This window comes from Strix aluco, chromosome 14 (assembly GCF_031877795.1).
Source record: "Strix aluco isolate bStrAlu1 chromosome 14, bStrAlu1.hap1, whole genome shotgun sequence".
Lineage (NCBI taxonomy): Eukaryota > Metazoa > Chordata > Aves > Strigiformes > Strigidae > Strix > Strix aluco.
Genome location: NC_133944.1, coordinates 14223923 through 14245700, shown reverse-complemented (window position 1 = coordinate 14245700; position 21778 = coordinate 14223923). Strand labels below are relative to the sequence as shown.

Genomic DNA, 21778 nt, shown 5'->3' with positions numbered 1-21778 from the left:
TGTATTCTAGATCAATAGTGGTCGGGTTTTTTTCTTACTGTATTTTAACAAGTACCAAACACAGTGAGTTTGGAAGCCTGACAGCAACCGAACCATCACCCCTGGGCACGCACCCCAGGAGGAGACCCGGGCTTGGATGGGGATGCCGGCAAACGCGGCCAGCCCCTGGCTCTGCACAGCCGCTTGGCGAACGAGCCCGGGCCGCGCACCGCGGAGGCTGACGCGGAGCCCAGGGCGCGGGGAACACCGCGGCGGCGGCGGCGGGGCTGGAGGGGATGGGGAGGCGGGCGGGAGGGAGCGCAGGGAGGGAGCGCGGCCGCGGCGCGCTGCTGGGGGGGGGGGCGGGCAGGCGGGGCCTCCCGCTGTGGGCGGAGCGGTGCGCGGCCGCGGAGGCGGGGGCCGGCCGGAGGGGGCAGCTGCGGTCGGGGCCGCTCGGCGCCCGGGCGGGGAGAGGCGGGCTCGGCCGTGCCGCCGCCCGTGCAGGGGCAGAGCCCGGGCCGCCACGGGCGCTCCCCCGGCTGAGGGAGAGGCGGCTCGTCCCCGCCGCCTCGCTGGACCTTCCTGCGGGCTCCGGGAGCGGCTGCTCACTGTGATGGGTCTCGGCGGGCAGCCCGGCCTCGCCTCCTCGCCCGCGGACAGCAGGAGCCCGCACTGGGCGCAGGGCAGTTGAGTCCCGCTCGCGGCGGACCGAAGAACCGGGACGAGGTTTCTTGCTTCATTCCCAGGAACGTCGCTTCCACCTGCGAGCGAGTTTGAGCAGCCGGCTGTGGATTTTATATTCGCTTCCCCGCAAAGCAAGGTTAGTCGGGCGGCTTTGGCTTTTTGGGAAGGAGCCCGGCCCCGGCCCCGCTGTGTGCGATGGATTGAGGCGTGCCCGGCTGCGCCCCGAGCCCGGCCCCCGCCCGCAGCCCACATCGATGCGATGGAAAATCGGGGGCTCTTCTGCACCCTCTGTTACCTGATGTTCAACGCGCCTCTGGTCTTCATCGTCACCGGTGAGTAGGAAACTTCTGCCTCTTCCCGCGGTGAGCCGCCGCTCCGGACACAACTTGCTGCCGGGGGCCGGCGGGGCTCGGGGGACCGGCGGGGCTCGGGGGACCGGCGGGGCTCGGGGGCCGGCGGGGCTCGCCGCCCTGTCCGCAGCTGAGCTCTGGCCGCTCCGCTCCCGCCGGCAGCTGCTCCCAGTGCCGCCCTCCCCGCCGCTGTTCCCGTGGCAGTTGGTGGCGGGGGCAGGGACGCTGCCCGGGGGGGTTGCAGAACAAGGTGGCACTGTTGCGGCCGCAGCTGCCGGCAGCGCGACTCGGCGCCTCCCAGGCAGCGGCGCGGAGCGGGGCGCAGCGGGCGCGCAGCCCGGGACAGTTCCCGCGCTGGATCTGGGGGAGGAGGGGGCAGCGGGGCACTGGTGCCCCTGTATCCAGCCGAGGGCTTTCTCGGGAGGACGAGAGCTTTTAAGGCCCTCTTCAAACTTTCCCTTTCCGCTGGAGCCGCGGCCCCCGGCTGCAGGGTGGCGGGGACCGGCTCGGCCCTGCCCCGGGGTGCGCAGTGCCGATGCTCTGCTTATCCTGCGGTCACCGGCCTACAGGAGAGCCGTGTCTCGGTCAGTGCTTAGCTCTGGAGCTGAAGCAGCTCACGGTGCACTGAAAAGGACTGATCTTGTCTTTTAATCTCTCCCGTTAACCAGCCCTTGTAACTCTGTCTTCCCCTCTCAGCTACGTTTACTGAAGTTCCCAAAGATGTGACTGTTAGGGAGGGAGATGATATTGAGATGCCTTGTGCTTTCCGAGCCAGCGGATCCACCTCTTACTCCTTGGAAATCCAGTGGTGGTATCTTAAAGAACCAGCCAGAGAACTTGCACACGAATTAGCCATCAGTGTCCCCGGCAGCAGGAGCAAGGTAATACAGTGCTACGGAGATACGTCTCTTCCTGGAGTGCAACATGCTCAGAGGGTGATCAGAATAAGCCCGGCAGCCCCAGAGAGGAGAGTTGCTTCCTCTACCCAGTGCCAGCGAGCAGTTGGAAGCACCAGCGTCCCCAGGCCCTCCCTGGGACGGAGGAGGACAGGGCATGCACCATGGGGGACTGCACCTCAGGAAAAATTGCCACTGCTTTAGGGATTGTGAATTGAAAATTATAAATGTTCCACTGCAAAATCAGCAGCAAGGACCCAAGAGAGGCAGTCAAAAATAGCTGTAGTATGAATTGGGGACAAGCAAAACCCAGTGCTTCTGTGGGCTGAGCTAGGAACTGTTGTAAAAGGGGGGAGACTTTGTGTGCTCACTGATAGATCAGAGAGAGCTATGAGGGATACACCTCTCTGTTGGTATGTTAAGTACATATCAGCCTGAATCTGCATACACAAATGCACACAGTTTCTTGGGGTGCATGTACACACTTGTGTCCGTATCTGGAGCTCAGCAAGACATTTTCAGACAGTCGGATGTAGTATTTAAAATGCATGAAGCAGAGTTGAATCTTACATGTCCTTTCCCCTCCCCCCAGCAAGCCTCCTGGCGTGAGGGCAGGCTCTAGTCTAAATTTTTCAGCTGCATTTCCCCAGCATAAGCCAGTTCACTCTGCAGCCTTCCCCCGGTGCAGGACACTGTGCTGGTGCCAAACGGGGCTGTACAAAGAGTGGGGTAAAGCAGGACTTGCAGCCCTGCAGCGTGGGGCACGTCATCCTCTCCAGCCCCCCCAGCCCCTGTGCCGGCAGGGTGGCCCGCGGCAGCCTCTGTGCTTGTGCCAGCTCCCCTCTCTGTGGCACGCTTGTTTTCCTGCAGAGCTCAAATAGAGATGCAAAGCATATAGACACTGAGCTAATGTGATGCCGCCTAGCTGGGGAAAGTGTAAGTCAGTTGTCAGACAGGGAAATAAATCGCTTGGATTTAAATGTCTTCTTTAACCTTATATAAAAACTGTGAGTTGCTTTTACAATAAATGATGACAGGGCATGCCTGGAGAATGATGACCGTCTCCCTGGGAGGCACATTGGTGTGATCTGAGGCATCACTTAGGTTTACAGTAGTTGGCTGGAGACAAAAAAAATAACCAAGTACGAAATCTGCTGAGCAATACTTGCTCCCAGGACGTTTCAGGACCGAAGCTCTGCCCTGAGCAGTGTGGGATCCAGCCTGCCCAAGCACTTTACTGCTGGCTAATGCTGCTGGGAAAGCATCTTCCCCGTGTTTGTCAGTGAGTGTGAGCAGCACAGCGTGCAACAAGCAGTCCCTTGGCTGCTCTTCGCACCCTTGGGGAAGGCAGTGCTTCTGTGGGCACCACTGGAGCTTTACCAAACCAGTCCCCCCAGCTGAGCACTGGTTTGCTGCCTTCCCTGTCGCCTGGGGAACTCCTCTGGCCCCCCCTCTGCCACACACGGGCTGTGTGAATGGCAAGCGGAGGAAGTTGCTTCTGTCCGTGTCCTGTTCTTGCGCTGGGGTGGGAATACGAGCATCTTGTTGATGTGCAGGCACAGCTGAGTCTAATCTCCCCTTTTTTCGTTCTTTTAGGTAACAAATAAGGATGCAACCAAAATCAGCGTAAGTGCAGCTCGAGCTGGGTGGTGTACACCCCTCCTCCCACACGCGTGGGATTTACTGCATGCCCCCCTCCTTTGCTGACACACGAATGCAGCTGGTCTCGCTGGCAGCCCCGCTCCTGCAGCACGGCGGGAGCGTGGCACAGTTCCCCGTCTCAGTGTGTCGTGGCTCAGTTGAAACATTCCTGTCTGTTGCTGGTTTAGCAGTCACGTCTCATTCCTTGTAAACTGAGAGGAGGTGATGCTTGCCTCGCAGCCCTTCCTTAGCCACGTTTGAAAAGGACTCTGGGCCAGAAGAGGAGAGAAGTTGGCTTTTTTTCCCTGCCCTCCGCAAACCCCACTCGCCTGTGGCGACCCGACTCTCTCCCTGTCCTTGCAGGAAACGAGCCCCTTTCCCGCTGCTGCGGGCCCGGGGTTGCATCTGCCCCGGCTGGGGCCGTTCCCTCCCTCCCACCCCCAGCAGGGCTCGGCCCCCTGCAGCCACCCCCGGGGTGCGGGGCTTTTCCCCCGTGTCGGGGTGGGGGCGGTTCGTGCGGGCTGGAGGCTGTCCGGCCCCTGGGCTCCGTGCGGGACTGGGCGGGGGGAGTGGGGACCCCCAGGCTGGGGGCAGGCACGCGGGGGGGTGGCGAGGGATGCGTGGGAATGATGGGGCTGGTTCTGGATCGCCCCTGGGGACCCCGAAATAGGGCTTAACAGCGAGGTGCTGGGTTTAAGCGTCCGCTGCGCTCCACCTGGGGGCGGGGGGGGGGCGGAATTAGCCCTGGCTGGGTGATCTTGAGAGCAAGACGCGTACGCGAGGTGGGAGCGGGCTGTGCCGAGGAGGTCGGGGGGGGGGGGGTGAAGGGAAGGCGGCGGGACCGGCGGCCGCTGCTGAGGCGGCGCCCGGCGGTGCGCTCTCTTGCAGACGGTCCGCGTCCAGGGCAACGACATCTCGCACCGGCTGCGGCTCTCGGGCGTACGGCGGCAGGACGAGGGCGTCTACCAGTGCCGCGTGGCGGACTACAGCGACGACGAGACGCAGGAGCACCGGGCCCAGGCGCTGCTGCGCGTCCTCTCCCGCTTCGCGCCGCCCGACGTGCAGGCGGCCGAGGCGGTCTCGCACATCCAGAGCGGCGCGGCCCCGCGCCGACACGGCGCCGCCGCCCGGCCCACGCCGCCGCCCGACCCCGGCAAGCGCCCGCCGCCGCCGCCGCCCCCGGCCGAGGGGGGCACAGCCACCGCCGCCGCCGCCGCGGGCTCCTCGGCCTCGCCGCCGCCCGGACAGGCCGCCATCCTCCGCCAGCAGCACGGGTCAGGTAGGGCGGGGGGCGCCCCTCTCTCCGGCCGGCCTCGGCCCCCCCGGGTGCCGCCACTCGCGTTCGGGTCGGGCGCCGCCACGGGGGTGTCATGGGCGGGGCTGTCGCTGCCGCGCCGACGTTAAATAATTGCACCCGAGTCTGTTAGTAAACGGACCGGCCTTAGCCCAAAAGCCGGTGCATGGCGGCCCTGCACAGGGCGTGGGGCTGGGGAGGTGGCGCTGAGCGAGGCTGGCAGCCCTTCCTTGGGGAGGTGCTGGGGAAGGCCCCGCTTCCAGAGTCCTCCGTGCAGCTTTTCGGACGTGGCGTTTTAGACGGCAGCTGGAGCCTCAAGCGAGCGAAATGCCGTGGCTGCTCTGCGGCAGCGTCAGCCAGGGAGCGGTTACAGGGGCTGGTCGCCTCGGGCAAGCTCGGGCCCGTGCGGAGCAGGGTGCGGGTCCGGAGGGAAATGCCAATTGCTGTGCAATGAGCTCCCCGTCGAAGTACTGGCAGGGTGAGAATTGGAGATACTACGCTCTGTAATGGTTTGCAAATGCAAACATTGTGCTAATACTGATTGTCTGTCAGTTAACGGTGTATTCAGTTATGAATGCCACATTACCATATTACGGCTAGCCTGAGAAGGCCGTTGTAAACCTTTATTTACACTAATGACAGCAAAGTCTGGGACAGAGAACACAGTCTTAAATCTGCATTGCAAAGGTTTTTCTAACTTCAGAGGTGTGGTGCTGCTCTGGCTGGGCCTTAGCTCCACTCTCAGCCTCTGTCACTTAGCTAATGTTGAACAGAACTTGTTGCCAAGTTATCTGTGGAAGAAGGGAAACAATTTTATGCGACTGACTGTGCAGGGAAAGCCCTGAGCTCCCCTCTCTGCCGAGTCTCTTCTGACGCAGATTGATAATCCTCAGGCAGGAATGTTCACACTTCTTCCTGCTACCTCTTCACACTTCTAGGGCAAACGGTTGCAGGTTTTGGCTCACAGTAATGGAAATCAGTTGTATGTGGGTCACTGTGACCTGCTGGTGCTTTACAGGTGCTGTGGTTTATCTGGCTACTACCTTTTGCTGTTTTCTGAATAACTGAGTTTCTTTCTCATGTAGAAATAAGTGTGAAAACTAGGTTTTACTCCTTGTCCTTCCTAAGACTTAAGCTGGCTGTTCATCGATGTCTAGTGGAAGACAAAGTGATGATTCCTGAGGTCTAACTGCAGGTGCCTGTGGGCATATAAAAAAAGTTGTTTGCTTTTGCTGAATTCACTGACCGCAAGAAATTAAACCGAACACTGTAATGCTCACGATCTGTCCTTTCCTGTTGGAAAGATCTGCTTTCCTCCTAGGAGCCCAGGGCTGGTGGTTGGTTTTGCATTTCCTCGTTCCACTCCCCCACAGTGAGAATACTTGCAATGTTTTCTACGCCGACAATAAAAGTTGAGTTTAGGATTTACAGCACTGTGCGCTCTGCCTACTGAAGCCAGAGCTTATGTGGTGCATGTGAACTGAAAACAGGACGATGGAAGTGCAGTGGGCTCAGCTCCATCTCAACAGATGGATGTGAGTGTGTGCCACCAAGAGAGCATGTCACATATGTCTGTTAGGGCAAGACCCCCTGCCCAGATCATCTAAACTGCTGTCTATCCTGATTTTTGACATGTCTGTGGTTTGGGGATGTGGCACTGCTGCATCATTTCTAGGCTGGATTAAATTCTGAAAATAAACTATAAGCATTGTGGCCAAAAGTGGAGATAATGGAATGATTTACATCAGTGAAAAGAGTAGTGGAATGCAGGAAAATATTTTGTGGGGATCTCCAGATGGAGACTGATGCTAAGAGGGCTACAAAATAGACTAAACCGAAATTTCCTGTTGTGACATCTCTCCTGTGCACACTGGTATCTGTGAACAGTGCCACTCCGTGGCAGCTTCCATTCTGGGAGAAAGCGTAGAGAGCGCAGGACTCCTGTTCTTGCTCATAGTACTGACTTAATATTGTACTGACTTTGTATTTTGGTATGGTCCTCTATAAAAATAACATCTTTTTACTCTGCTTGAATCAAGACCCCTTGAATAACAGACTTCTACACATGTAATTTCCATACATGTGGCAGTTTGGAGCTGCCTATCAGCCACAGCATGGCTCAGATTAGCAGCTGAAAGACTGGGCCCTCGAAGTTCCTGATTCTGGACCAGAACTGTCTGAAACTTGTCACCATGAAATGTCTCTTTGGTTGCTTTTGTGAAGCAGATTGCTGGTTGCCATCCCAGCCCCCATCACCAGTGTATTTCAGAAAGACTGTCTGTGCCAGGCACTTGGTTTGGAGCAGAGAGAGACAGCTTGGTGTAGAGGCAAGAAATGGATTTACCTCCCCTAGACGTGAAGTGTTGCTCCCTACCCAGAATAAAGACACGTGCATAAAATACTAACATGGAAGTCGGCGTGATGAGAACTTGCGGGGATATCGCTTGCTTTTGTGAGGAAATAGAAGATTCAGGTCTCCAGTGCTGTCACTCAGGTTGGATAAGCACTAAACTTTCTTCAGAATGTCTTAAAAGAAAATTACATCCTTAAGCTTCAGAGTTTCCTATTTGTATGTTAGAGTGGTGTTCTTTAGAGCTATTTTAGGTACAGTAATTGTTGTCAGTAAAGGATGCAGTCTCTATATAGGAAATACTTTTTTTTTTTTCCTCTTTTTTTACCTCTGGAAACTAGAAGCCCTGTTTTGAGTCCACTCCCTTAAGGCAGTGTCATAGCTGGGTTTTGACACAGTAGGGCTGTCAAATCAAACTAAATCTTTGTTCACATAGGTGTATAAGACTGCAGGATCCAACGCTCTATTGCTGTATGAGTTACATATATGTATAGTAGCATAATACGTATGCTTTGTTATCCTATTTTGAGCTCTGTGACACACATACAGATAAGTACTTGCACCAAATCTGTGTGCAATAATTGAATCATCTAATGTATTTGCTCTCAAAAGTCTTTAGCGTTTGTCAGTCTTTTCATTGTACACAGGGATATTTCCTCTGTATAAAAGCATAAATGTGCTTAAACAATGGATTTGCCATCAGTGATTAAGAAACATTCTCATTTAATACACTGGAGAGCTCTGCCTAAAAGCTGATGGCATGGCACTAGCCACAGTGTCCTGCATGAATTGGGTTCTAATCCTATTTTCCTTGCAATAAAAGTCTTCCCAATATGTTCAGTGTAGTAAGATCGGGCCTCTATGTGCTTGTACTCCAATAAATGTGATTATAGATCAAATGCTGCTTTCAGATGTGCCTGCAGGGCTCTTGTTGACTTCAGTTGGAGTCCCAGTCACGCACCGTGGAAAAATGTGATTCTTTACATCTTCTAGTTGAACTGAAACAAACTTATTAGAATAAATGTGTGTCTTACTGAGATTCTCTACAGAGCATAGAGTCTCATCTGACAAACTAGGTATAAATAGAAAAGCCATAGTTTTGGATATGTCATCTGAAATTGTATTTGGTAGAAATTTGTGATCAGCATTATAGTATATAAGGGAATAGATCTAGTGTAAAAGAAAAGTTGCCCAATATGCCAGAAATATTAGCTACTCAAACAGAATTTTATCTGTAACGTTTAAACTACCATATAAAAGCTTAGTGCTGTGGTCTCACGAGAGTCAAAAAGATTACTGCTTGTCTGCTGGTAAGGTAGATGGAAGTGGAAACTCAGAAGATGTTACTTAGGCTGCAAGGAGGTAAAGATCTGCTAGTAAGATCATTGGCTTTAATACTATCAGAGAAGGAGTTGTCCATATGCTTCTAAATGAAAATCGTATTTAGCTTTCAGTTTAAATACTTACATGCAGGTGGAATCTTTTGCTGGAAAGGTAAAGGAAAAAAATCATGGAGAGCAAGTGAAAGAGCGCATATAGTATTAATGTGTTTGGAAGTGTTCCTAGTTTTTACTGGGTAAGTAGGGGGGATATAGGAACATCAGTGAGTAAGACACGCAGTGTCTCTGTCCCAGAAAGTTTGTAGTCCAAATGTGTGAGATGGGCAAATGGCAGGAAGAGCGATGACCCACTTTGCTGAGAGTGTGGCGGCTGTGAAATTAGGTAGGAAAACTTAATTTCCGATCTCTTAAGTCCAGTGCCTTAGTCGTGAGACTAACTTTGTCATCTGACAGGTGAAGTAATAAACAAGGATCTTCATACTGACCTCTGGAAGGCAAATTTGGCTGTATCATATCCTACCAAACTGTCTCCAAAATGAGTGCCTGTGTATTGGCTTGGGGGCAATTTTTAGTTTAACTTCTGAGCAGAATGTAGATCAGACACTGCAGCTTCCAAATTCCCTTTTATTTGTTTGATCTCTAGCCTCAAAGCTCTGAAGTGAAAGCTTTAAATAAAATAAACAAAGATGGGAGTGTGAAACAAGAAACTGTGCTTCATTATGCCTAGAGTGCTCTAGGAAGGACACAGACAGACTCATGTGTTATGCAGAGTTGCAGTGTTCACAGCAGGAAGAAAATAAGTCTTCTCTACACGCCTATCCCCCTCTCCCCCCCACAAAGCCTTTTATATCTGAGGCAGAAGGAAGTTTGCTTGTGGGCTACATGGCCTGAGATAATAAAGCACCAGGTCCCAATTCTGCAGTCTCTGTGCATGTGCAGCTCCCAGTGATGCTCGTAAGGGCAGTACATGCACAAAGTCAAGCTGTGGCAACATACCTTGACACGGGACACCACATGGGAGAGTGTTAGATCTCCATCCTGCACTGGGAAGGAAAAGGTATTTTTTTGCAGCTTAGAGACAGGAAAGTAAATGAACACAGTGTCTTCTTGAGTGTAACAAGCTGTGGCTGGTTAGAGGGCCTCTGTTTGAAGTGGCTGTGGTTGAGTTTGGATTAACCTTGTGTAAGGGTTTGGGTCTAGGGCTCTCCTGGCTTTGTCTGAATTTGAATGACTCTGCATGCTAGTTTGAGAAACAGCACGTGAAGCTCGTTTATCTTTGGTAGATGAACATTACACAAAATAGCAAGAAAGGAAGGTCTGTGTTGCTGTTCAGCTTAGGCTCCCTACCCTTCCAACGCGGTAATGTCTGGGTCTGCTTCATTCCCCCTATGTTTTTTATGAGACCATATATGAGCTCATGTTCTGTTGTTATTTGTAGTTAAATGCAACCTGGGTCACATCACATTTTCCTTTACATTAAATAAAGTAGCAAGACAGAGGCCATAACTAAATTATCAGGCTGACCTCCTAAATGTCACTGGATAATAAACATGCAAAAAGAATTCTCATTAAATACACATCACTAGCACTTTAATATCTAGGCAAATTAGACTGCTTTGGGGACAAGTGAGGTCAAATATCTTCTTTTGTGTGTGTGTGTAATATGGATTAATTCTCAAACCGGACAAAAGCACGAACTGCAGTACCGTGTCACCTCATTACCTAGGGCAGAAACAAGCTGTGCCAGGGTGGTTTTGTACTGTGGAAATGCAATTTATTTGAGTAACCTCCTTTCAGCGGTTCTTGCTTGTTCCCTGGAGGACAGACAAAACTGTACTAACCTATTCCACTAAAGCCTGTGCAGTGTCCTTGAAGAAATCTGAATATTATTTGAACCTCTTTAATATCTTCAAGTTATAGAGGAAAAAACGTTTTAAAAAAGTATTACTGAACACAATGAAAGGGGTATTCCAGGTCTTTCTAATGAAGGTGGAAGCTGTACCTAACGTTGGTCTAGATTTCTATACAAGGTTGATTCATTTGTGAGTGAAAATTAGAAATTTGTGTGAGGGAAGGCTGAGTGCACCCATGTGTCTTTCCGCATGAACAAACAGCATTTTGGGCAGGAATATACATATACTGCTAGTTCTTTATGTACGGTTTCAATAGATACTTTGCAAAATGGAGTCTTAGTTTGCAGTACCAGCTAACTTAATCTGTGTATTTCAGAAGAGGCAGCTAATTGTTACACATTCCCCACCTCTGCTACACTGATGCAGCTTTACTGATGTACAAAGTAACACTCGAACTGTGTTGTGGATTATATGGGTCCGTAATATTTTAAGTGGTATACGTAGCAGTCATAGCAGAAAGAAATGTCAAGACAATCTTACTGGTGCTGGTTTTGAGAAGGATATTAATAGTGGTGGTCTGCAGTTGGAAAGCAACCATAAAGTAGGATCTGTCAGGAAATGAATCTTACAGTAGTCCTGTGAAGAAGGTGTTTCTTCTTTACATAACAGAGCCTGACGGGACTGTGCTGGTAATAAAAGGGGTTTGGTTTGGGTTTTGATTTAGCTTTGCTAAAGCAGTGAGAATGCTGGCAGGTTCACAGTTGCTGTTTACTATGTGTTTTTTAAAATTAGGTAATGGCAGAGCAGTCCCATATGTCAATAATAAACAGTTCAAGTAGGTTTGTATTGAAAAAAATGGGGTTGTCAGCAGAACGGTATTATTTGTCACAACAGCAGTTAACAACCGAGTATTTTATATTGCTAGGCTGTTATCAGTTGGGAGGCAATTTTATTAGCTGGAAAGAGCAGCAGTTTGGCAGAGCAGCAACTGTGCTCTGTGGAGAAGACAGTGTGATCGCAGTGCACAGATCGTTGTGCCACGGCTGGAGAAGGGAGCTGTGCTAACGAAGCTCACACAGGATGTCAAGCAGTTGCCATAATATCTGGTCGTACCTGGCATTTGCATGGTTGTGGCTAGGAAGCAGAGCAAACTTGCTGTGTGTGCTAGGAGCGGCTGCTAACTTCGACATGAGGCAGAGCACAGTTAGTAAGTTCTCTAGTGGACACTGTCTTTATGTCTGTCATTTTATTTGTTGTGTAAAATTCACCAAACTGGTATATTTAGAACACAAATTTTAAAATCAGTGTTCTAATCTGAATCCTTCTCATGCCAGGGAGCTGGAGATTTCACATGTAAAGAGAGCACTGAGGAATATCCCGTGTCCAGTTTTTCTAAATAATCCCTTGCTGGTTTATTCTGTAAAGTTTTGCCTCCCTTAGATCTAAGGTACGGCAGTGTCTTTAGCTAGCTAATATCTAGCAGATCAATCACTGGAAAGGTCTGGAGGGTCTGTGTATCAGTGGGTCACTCCCAAAATGTTGCTGTTTGTTTATAGCAAAAAGGTGATCCTTTCTTTATGTAAATGACAGGCTCTGCTTTTTTTCAGGCGCATGCTCTCAATACAGCCATTTTCCTTGTGTCATTGTGTATTCTGCTAATGCACTTTGCTCTATTCTTTAAGTATGGACAGGATAGGGTTATTTTTCAAAGAAAAATCCTTAGATAATCTGCACTTGGATCTGCTTAACTTTAGTAATTCTGATTGGAGTGATAATTACAACTACACTGGCAGCTTGCTCTTAATCCTGATCATGTAAAAAATACTCTAAAATACAGTGAAGTGAGAACTACAGTGTCTTGTTTGTTACTTCTGGGTTGCAAATATTTACAGCTTTTATCAGTTATAGAATGTGAAATCTGTGGTTCTGTCCAGTGTGACTTTTATTGAAAGTCTTTTCCTAAAGTGTCAACATGGAATTGTGTGACCATATCTAGCTTGCCTGCTTTTTGCAGCATGGCTTTTACTTCTCCTGTTTATAATGAAAAACTTGAGAATATGGCCCAGACTCACTTCAAAGCTCAGTAGCTGAAACCCTGCTACCAGTATTCTTCATTGCCTCATGATTTGGGTAGTCTGAGTTGTTGTTTTTGCTAGTTGTGTGTATCAGTATGCTGTGGACGTACTCGCATAGTAGTACTGAAGAAGGATGTGTAGGGCTGGATGCTCATTTACCACCTGAACTACCACTAATGTAGTTAGTTATATTTTGATATGTTTTAGTTCAAAATTCATTTTCCACCAAATCACATTACAAAGAATTTTGCAGGTCTCATTATTCAAGTGTCAGGGAGTGAATTAATGGTGCTTGGTTTTGCTAAGTTAGTTTTACATCATGGAACTGCAGAAAATTCTGGAAATGAAATCTGTAGTTGCATGTTTTGGATCTCTTTAAAAAGATACTTTGTGAGGAGAGATCATCTCACAGATACTAAAGCAGAAATCCATTTATGGGAATGTACTGCAAAGTGGAGACCAGCTGCAGGGCTCAGGAGAGACACTTGCTTTTTTAAATGCAGACCGATACAAAGAATTTTAGCTGAGTAATCTATATAGAATGAATGACTCTTTTCAAGTATTCAGGATACGTTCCTATTTTACATTGACACTGTCTATAGCAGTGTTTCCTTTTGGAGCTTCTTTTAAATTAGTGTTGATGTTTTCTTGAAGCATGTGCTGGTGTTTTCTTGAAGTTTTTCCTTGATTTCTCAAGAGTGGATATTTGGAGTGGTTGGGCGGTTTATCTGGCTGTCTCCAGTGTAGGACAGATCCCAAGAGCAGCCCCTCCAGGGCCCTGCTCCACGTGAAGCGGCTCACCTGCTGCTTTGCTGGGATTTTGGGGGGGCACCACCTTATCTCAATAGAGCAGTTTTCATAGTCAAATGTAGCATTTGGAAGAAGTGGAGTGAGGCTTTCAGTAAGACTGCTGGCTGCTCTGTACATCTTTGGCTACCACAGGAGGGAAGTGGGGATATTGAGGGAAAATGTACCAACTGTTCACTGTATTGCGTGTCCCTACTTCTTGTAACTTTAGTGGGAGATGAGTTTTCACAAGCCTATTGACAATGAAACTGCATGTTTTTCTGGTAACCTAAAAAGGAGAAATATTTTTGATAAAGGTAGAAGTATTTCTTGCTCTGTACCTGATATGTACTTCCATACATTCATCAAATCCACTAGTTTAATGACCCCTCTTTCTGTTTGTTAGTAGCTGTATTTAATAAAAAAATGTCTTGCCACGCAGACCTGCAGCAACTGTCGAACTGGATCAGGTCAATTGTCCATCTAATCCTGTAGCTTATGTCTAATAATGTCCTTACAATCTGGGAGAAAAACGGAAGAGCTTTCATAGAGGATAATTGAGCACTTGACTGATTTGTGTACCATGTGCATGTTTGGGAGGGATTGTTGTCCTAATATTTTGAGAACAGTTTGTCCTTAATGAGTCTCAGTCGAAATGACCTCTAATGTGATCAGAAATCCACCTCAGTAATTGTAAGTGCCTTAAGAAACGTAGACCCAAGTCCTCTACCAGTTCCTGTGTTTGCCCTATCCCACAGGCACTCGCACAGATTGACTTCCAGCAAAGCACTGCAGTACTTTAGGAAATCAACACTGCAGAAGGAATCTTTTTTCTTTCTTAGAATTGTATTGGAACCAAACTTTTATTTCTGCATCATTTCCTTGCATGACTACAGCTCCCTCTCCTTGCCATCCAATTTCTTTGTTTTCTAATCTGTCCCTAACTATGTGATGTACGTGACCCATTTTTCATAGAGTATGCTAGAACAGGGACTTTACAATATTCAAGGGTGGTTAGCTATGTCGTAGTTTTCTTTCTCAAAGTGGGGGTTAAGCATGTCAGTTGAAATGCTCAGGGAGCTAGAAGATGCCCCTTCTCAAGAAAACAAGGTTCCACTGGTCTCCTTACCACTGCTGTCATGCCTCTCAATATGCTGCAATTCCTCTGCCTTTCTGCTATGGTGTGGTTTACCTTATGCTGTGGTTTACCACAAAAACACCAGTCTTCTGTCCTAGATGGGCTTTTTCAGATGTCACATCAAGAACAATCAAAATTAAGAATGAGGCTGCTACAAAGAATTGAATTTTTCTCACATACACGTTCTTATTTTTTTACCTATGCTGGAAATTTGCATTGTGCTGTCCTGTATGCAGCCTCTGTAGAGTTATCACACTTTATATTCTACCTCACCTCTGTGTTCAGTCACCTGAGTTCAGCCCAACACATAGATAAGGGTACGGGCAAGTCAAACACAGTCATTTCAGGAGTGCTAAATACTCCAGATGCAAATGCAATCTTACTTGAAATACTAAAACCTGTTGAGTTTCCAAAATTAGGATAGGATTGGCTTTCAGTTACCCTTGTTACGTGGTATTTTGGCAATTCACTTCTAAATGCAGGCCTGAACATAGCAGTAGATATCTTAAGAGAGAAGGTGGACAAACGGTGAAACTTGGGTATATTCAAGGAGACCTAAAATGACAACACGGTTTCACAAAACTGGCCAATATCTTCTGGCCAGTAAAACGTTTCAGTTTCCTGCAGAGTTTGAGGCTACGGTGTGGATAAGGAAAGTGAAACATGGGCATTTTCAAGAAGGAAGTGGAGGCAATACTGTTAGTTTCACCCAGCTGTGTGAGATTTACTCTCTTGACCTTAAAAACGTTGATGGCATGAATGAAGGAAGACAGCAGGATCAACTAGTTTATACCTGCATGGTTGTGTAGAAATAAATACATGTGCTGGCTTCTATGAGGCATTTTTTTGAGATAAGTTAAAGCTGTTCCAACATTCAGCAAATCATAAATAAAAATGCATAGTGGGTAGAAAACTAATTTTGTCATTGTGCCTTCTAGGCAGGTTCAGTGGTGAGCAGAGGCCATGCAGTTGCTTATAAATAGGTGGGAAGTCACCATTGCCAAAATTAGCGACATCAAAAGGCAGCTCAGGAGCTGTTTCTGGTTGTGCCTAGGCATGATGATCCACAGCCAGCTGAAAGCCAGGAGCAGTGGGGACCCCATAGTTTAGTATTTTTGCATAGATTTCCATAGTACCACATATTAACAGGAGCACCTCAGGTTACATGTAGTGCTCTGGGGTTTTGCTGAGAGAATGTGCTAAAGTTAGCACAGGCTCTGGATACACTTCTGCACAGCAGCCTGGAGAACTAGCGCTTGGTGAGGACTAGGAAGTTTAAGGCACCAGTTACAAGCCTTTAAAAAAACCCTGATAGCAAAAATGCAGTGTGTGGATTGTGCTGTAAGTACTGAAGAGTGGAAGAAGGATATATGTAGCTTATAAGATCATGTCTCAGACTGTGGAGTAATTCTAATGTGGTGTAGGTTATTATCTCTTCAGTTCAGTAAGTGTATAGTGACTTTAGTAATGGTGTCTTTTTAATTAAAAACTTCTAAGAAGCTCTTAGATCTGAAGTTTGGTAAATTCCCTTCAATTCAGTGGAAGTGCTCCAAATGTATGTCAGTGAGAGAGAATTTGTTTTATCTAGGAGGTTATTGCCTGTAATGATCCTTGACCAGCAACCCATATAAAACCCTATTTTTTCCATAGATACAACATAATAGGAGCAATTTCTCCAAGAGTATGTCTTGAGCACAGTCTAAAGTTTCTGGACTGAGAGAATAAATCAATCTATATGGTCAGTTTGATCCCTCACCTCTTAATGAAATGCCAGGTTTGAAAGTTTTAATTGAACATTGTTCTGTAAGGAAAACAGGGTGAGGCTAACAGGTCACTGCATAAAAGCCAGTACAGAGAAATGTCTCGTGATACTGCCAACCAGGGTCCCAGCTCCGTCATGAAGAGGCAGTCAGATTTCAGGTGTTATCTTTCAAGGAAAACAGGCTGCTGATGTCTTTCAGCTTTTTATTATATGGGCCACTGCATTTTACCACTATCTCAGAAAGAGACATCAAAGGACCTTTCAGATTTTTTCTAGGAAGAAAAATAGGAAACTTCTGGAAACTGTGGGTTTTCGCCATTGGTTAAATACAGCTTGTGAAAGAATCATCCCATTTTTTCCATGTGTTACAAGTCACTTCGTTAATTAATGTTTGTTTTCGATTGGATGAACTGTTTTAAGTCAAACTTTGATGAATGCTGGCACAAAACATTATTAAATAGAAAACTACAGTAAAACATTATTATGTTGTAAATTGAAAAGAAGGATGAGTGATGCCAGAGAGCAATTCACCATACACGAAGAGAACGATTTGGTATTGTTCTGCTTAGGAGTAGACTTTCCCTTTTAGCCATGTGCATATAAATAATTTGAAAGCAAAATTGTAAATCTGTGTAGCAATAAATAAGCTTACAATAACAAAACATTAAATGAATATTCAAAATATAAATTAAATGTTTTATTGTAAGCATCTGTAGTTTGTTGGTAACAGTGTACTCCTGATTTAAAGTCTCTGGATAGAAACTCTGTTCTCAAATCTGGGTCGATTGCATGGCCAGATCCTAGTGGTCAAGACCACATTCTATTTGGTTTATGTCTACAAATTTAGCTATTTGCTGAGCAAAAGTCAAGACTTCCACTACTGCAGTAAAAGTAGAATTGAGGACATTAAGTCCATCTTGTTTATAAACAATACTACCTACAATGAGAAGGGTTCGGGTTAGCTAAACAGGGAGAAGTTACTGGAAATTATACTTCCAGTCTGCTTATGGCAGAGGGAGGAGAATTCTGAAGTTCTGCGTATCTGCTTCTATTGCCTGAAGACTTAGAGCAGAATAACACTGAATCAGTATGAAAAAAGAAGCTGGTATTTGGTGTTCAGTAAGAATAACTGCTTTCAAATAATTTTTAAAAAAATTGTTTTAACTGATGAGTTTCTGTTAGCAGACTCTGAACTCATGTTCTAGTGTCAAATTAAGATGGTGAAGAATGTAAATTAAAAACAACAGCAATTTCTACAAGAGGAAAAGACAAAAATTTGGACTGTTGCATTCACAGTTCTGCATTGAGATTTAAACTAAAACTAGTGTGTAAAGGTAAAACGTGTAGGAGTGATTTTAGTAAGCAGGCACACAGCTACTGCACGGAGTTGTGACTAATACTGCTTTCCATTCAGAACAGAAACAATCCTAACCTGGTGTCCTTTGCAGCCCTTCAGTGTGATGGTTGTAAGAGCACTTGAGCTACAAGAGCCTGTTCCTCCAGGTTGAGTTCCTCAGCGTTTCCAGGGGGATTCCCCCCTTACACAAATTCAGCTTTCTTGTTGCATAACCGGCAGCATCTCCTCAAACTCAAGTCCTGTTCATTGAAAGAATTGAGTTCAGCCCTGGCAGGGAAAAATGGGTTTTCACTACCCCCAGGTTTGAGCATAATAAATACCCGCGGCGGGCTCTTCACCGCAGTGGTGGGCAGGTGTGGAATGGACACAGACTGGGCACCTGTGAGCTGCGTGCAGCTGCCAGGAGAGTCGGCTGCTGCCGAGCTGTCCCTGCATCCCCGGGCACGGGGGGTGGCAACAGCACATGGGCACCATCCTGGGCTGGTGTTCTTGCAGCTGTGCCATGTCCCAGAAGTGAGAAGAGCCATCTGACAGCTTGGAAATGGGGATGTGCTCACTGGAGGTACGGGTCTGTTGTGCCAGTGACTGCAATTTGTGAATAAGCAGCCTGTCTTCAGATACCACATACCGTGTTAGGCTCAGAGATGGCAGAAAAGCGGGGGTTACCTTCAGCCTTCCCAGTCAGCAAGCTGTTTTCTCTTGCTGGTGTAGGTAGATTTGTTGTTAGGGTTTTATCCTTGCTAAAATTGTAGGATATAATGTATTTGTGAATTGCCTGTATATTTTTAAGGGAACCCAGGACCTGCTGGAGGAGGGAGGTCCCTGAGGCTGGGGAATGGCTGTCACAGCCCTGTTTGCTGGCAGAGAGGCTGAAGTCTGGCAGGGTTGGCATCGGCACAGGCAGGCCTCCCGCTGCCCTCACCCTCTCAGTGCAGGAAGGGGATTGCTTATCCTGCCTGCAGGTCTCCAGGGACAGACCCTCCTTGCACCTCGACTCTGCAGGGCTGCTTCCTGGGGCAGGGAAGGCGAGTCTGAGCGTGTGAGCTCCTGCATTGCTGCCTCAGAGCAGTGGGAACATTGGGGCTGGTGATGGTCTGTCCCATGTGCTGGCTGGGAACCTGAGCTTTAGCAGCTGTCATGCACTTTCCTGCACACACTTGTAATGTCTTTTTGAAAGAATTTAACAACTTATTCCTTTAGTTACCCGAGTTAATTGTGTCTGTTAATGATTTTCAACTTTAAAAGAAAAATCCTGTATTCATCTTAATGCCTTGCTGTTGCTACGTAGGCAGCCCTTAGCCACGTGTTTGTGCATGCAAGGACTTAATTAAAACCTTAATAACTAAATAATCTCCACACAGTCTAGGTGTCTATGAGATAGCACTATGGGGACATTTCTTGAGTTCCTCAATTGCACACCACATTACTATGAACCTTTTTTTGATATTGGAGATAATAATACTCTAGCTTTGCTGGTGAGGTGTATATATAGGCTAGGAGGCAGCCTGAACAGCGAGCCCAAGAGCAGTGGTTTGCTCAGGAACTGTTCGAGGTATTTCCCTTGATCACAGCTGAGAGTCACATCTCCTAGAGACCAATACTAAAGTATTTGCATTAGGGTGCCTGAAGTGAGTTTCCTAAATAGAAGTGGCCTGATTCATTTTTCAGAGATACTGAACACAAAAACCTTTTTTTTAAAGCTTTAACACTTTGCAAAGTGGCTCTGACAGTCACTTTTCTGGGTGGCTGTCAGTATTTTGGGCACTGATTACTCCTGTACGAAGGGTGTTCAGCACTGATGAAGCCTCTCCCCGGGTGCCTCTGTGCACTCCAGCTGCAGGGCAAAGCTCCGGCTGGGCTCCTGCTTTTGCATTCACCCCTGCAGAAATGTCCCACGGCTGCATGAGCATCAGTCACGGGTGTGCAGCCCTGTGTTGTCATGTTACAGTGTTGGTGACAGCTGCACACGCTAGTCCATGTCATGGCTTTGGAAAGGTGTCGGACCCAAACCGCTGCGGCCCAGTCCAGCCTTGTTTGTGTGGGCTCGGCCGGGGCTTGGGGTGTGAAAGGCAGCAATCTCTTGTCCTGCAGCAACGGCGCAGGCTGCACCAGGACAGCAGAACTCCTCCATAGGAAGGGGCTGTTCTCGCCCTTGCCCGGCAGCAGAGCAGTGACGTGTTTCAGAGACGGAGCCACCCCAGCACCCCACGCCCTGCCTGCGTGTCTTGGCAGAGCGTGGCCAAAGGACCTTGGCCCTGTGGCTCAGCCCTCCCACACAAGGGAGAGGGCCTGGACCGTGGTGGCACACAGTAAATTCCTCCTTTTTGGTGAAAGTAACTAGGAAATAAACTGAACAAGTACCTTAGTGTAAGTAAGTGATACGAGGCAAGTGATTAGTGCTGCAGTTAGCTGCACTATGGACACAGATGCCACTTCTTGCTGTGAGCAAAGGCATCGGTGTCTTCCCCTGCCCAGAGAGCTGCGTCCTCCTGCTCCAGCTGTAAGGTTGCAGGCACCTGCTTTCCCTTGATGGCACATACATAACTACCCCTGCAGCCCCATACCCGCCGCATACACTTACCTCATAGAAGCAGGAGTGGTCTTGCTCTCCCTGAGTTTGGATGCAGTGACTGTAACAGATGTGTTCCACATATGACCTCTGTTTTTCTATAGCTCCTGTGCACATTTTTAATTTAAAATTCTGCTCTTTCCTATAAAAGGTAAAGAAGATGTCAAGGTCTCACTGTTCCCATTCCAAATGAAATGGGTTCATGTCCTGTTAATCAAGGAGTACAGCTGCAGCATTTGTCATTTCCCTTTAAAGTAATGGGTGGTTGATACCTGTCATTTCTCAAGAAACTATATACCAGATTAAGGTGTATTTATAGAAATCTCAATTGCTGGTAACTTGGCTGAAGCCAAGTTTAGGCATACCATTAGTAATGCATAATGAAATGACTTAAGTGGAGTTAGATTTGGGAGGGGGAAGAGAAAGCTATTTGAGTTGGATAGCTTGAGGATGCTGTTTTACTATTAAAATTAAGCTTCTGACCCCTGGCTCTGAAGTGATAAAAATAAATCTTCCTATATTTCTCTTCTGCATTTAATCTTCTATATTGGAAAAGATAAAGAATAAAATCTCCTTCTCTCCCTTGTCTCTTTCTTTTCTAGGTACAGGACCTATTTATGCTACAGACCCACTCCTATATATGTTCCTGTTAATACTCCATAAGCTTGTACATTTATTAGTAAACCACTGACAGACTACTTCCTCCACTCCTCCTCAGCCAAACAAAAAGGAACCTATTTAAAAACAGAACAAACCCCTGACAAAAAAATACCTACAGTTTTAAAGATGGACAGAAAGAGACTGAAGGAAGCATGATAAATCCTACATGAGGGGAAAAAACATATTTTTGGGGATGCCACAGAAAGTAAACCACATAGAATAATGCATCTAGTTTCCAGACTCTATGGTGTAAAGGCCTGCTCTGTGCATGGCACTTATGATTTCTCTATTTTAATGTAATATTTTTTCTTTTCTAAACCTTTCCTCTGACTCTTCATTTTGCACGAACTGTTGAGCAGTTACCTTTATGACAATATGTAAAGATGTTGGGTCAAAGCCCTTCCTAAGAAAGGAAATATTTTTAGTAGATTATTGTGTTTAGGTTTTTTGGATTTCCTTTTTCTTTTTTATTAAATTATTTCTTTTGGAGGCATTTTAATTAAAAAGGTACATCTTACCATAATTAATATTCACTGTCAATAATATTTATTTTTAAATGAAGATTGGAAACAAGGTAAGACATTTGTTTATAAACTGTATTGTATATTGCTGAATAACAGTTGAATAAAAAGATTTTGAAGTAAAGTTTTTACAGATGTGTGTGCCTTTCCCTGTGTCCTGAAGCTCCCTGAGAAGGCTTCATGGCTGTGTCTGTTCCCTACCTTGTCACAGCACAGAGAACTGAGGAAAGGTGCATCACAAACAGAACAAAATCGACATCAGTTATTTATTACACACCCCCGTGTATTTGCAAACCCCACAGTGGAATGTGCTGACAGCTAGTCACACAAGCTATAGCTGCATTTTCCTGTGTGGACACCAGTTATCTCTGGGCAGTTAATGCAAGATCTAGTCAGATGGACAGTGTGACAGCATGGAGCACTCAAGGTAAGTTGCTTTGTTTTTTTCAAGGCCTCTTTGAAAAAAGATGAATCAACCAGTGGAAAATAAAAATTAATCAACCTGGAATGTCATATTCCCCAG

At 47.1% G+C, this 21778-nt stretch overlaps 1 protein-coding gene and 1 long non-coding RNA gene across 3 annotated transcripts in view; one reads left to right on the top strand and one right to left on the bottom strand.

Moving 5' to 3' along the window:
- The first annotated feature begins 402 nt into the window (after window positions 1–402).
- On the top strand, window positions 403–21379 carry VSTM2B (V-set and transmembrane domain containing 2B). Its single transcript, XM_074839635.1, has 5 exons — window positions 403–995; window positions 1710–1894; window positions 3506–3535; window positions 4439–4829; window positions 20677–21379. Exons 1-5 carry the CDS (start codon window positions 923–925, stop codon window positions 20763–20765), a joined length of 768 nt encoding a protein of 255 aa, XP_074695736.1. The 5' UTR covers window positions 403–922; the 3' UTR covers window positions 20766–21379.
- LOC141929768 (uncharacterized) overlaps window positions 5500–21778 on the bottom strand; it is a 59098-nt gene continuing 42819 nt past the window's right edge. The window contains exons 6-7 of one of the 2 annotated variants that reach the window (XR_012625096.1): window positions 20087–20216; window positions 5500–5635 (exon numbers count right to left, since the gene is read on the bottom strand). This is a non-coding gene — a long non-coding RNA (uncharacterized LOC141929768). Of the gene's footprint in view, window positions 5636–17541; window positions 17745–20086; window positions 20217–21778 lie in introns of those variants that run through there. The other variant, XR_012625097.1, reaches the window with a different exon arrangement.

Coding starts and splice junctions, on each gene's coding strand:
- VSTM2B (XM_074839635.1), top strand. CDS start 923: ATGGAAAATCGGGGGCTCTTCTGCACCCTCTGTTACCTGATGTTCAAC. Junction 996..1,709: donor TCTGGTCTTCATCGTCACCG/GTGAGTAGGAAA, acceptor TTCCCCTCTCAG/CTACGTTTACTGAAGTTCCC. Junction 3,536..4,438: donor AGGATGCAACCAAAATCAGC/GTAAGTGCAGCT, acceptor GCTCTCTTGCAG/ACGGTCCGCGTCCAGGGCAA.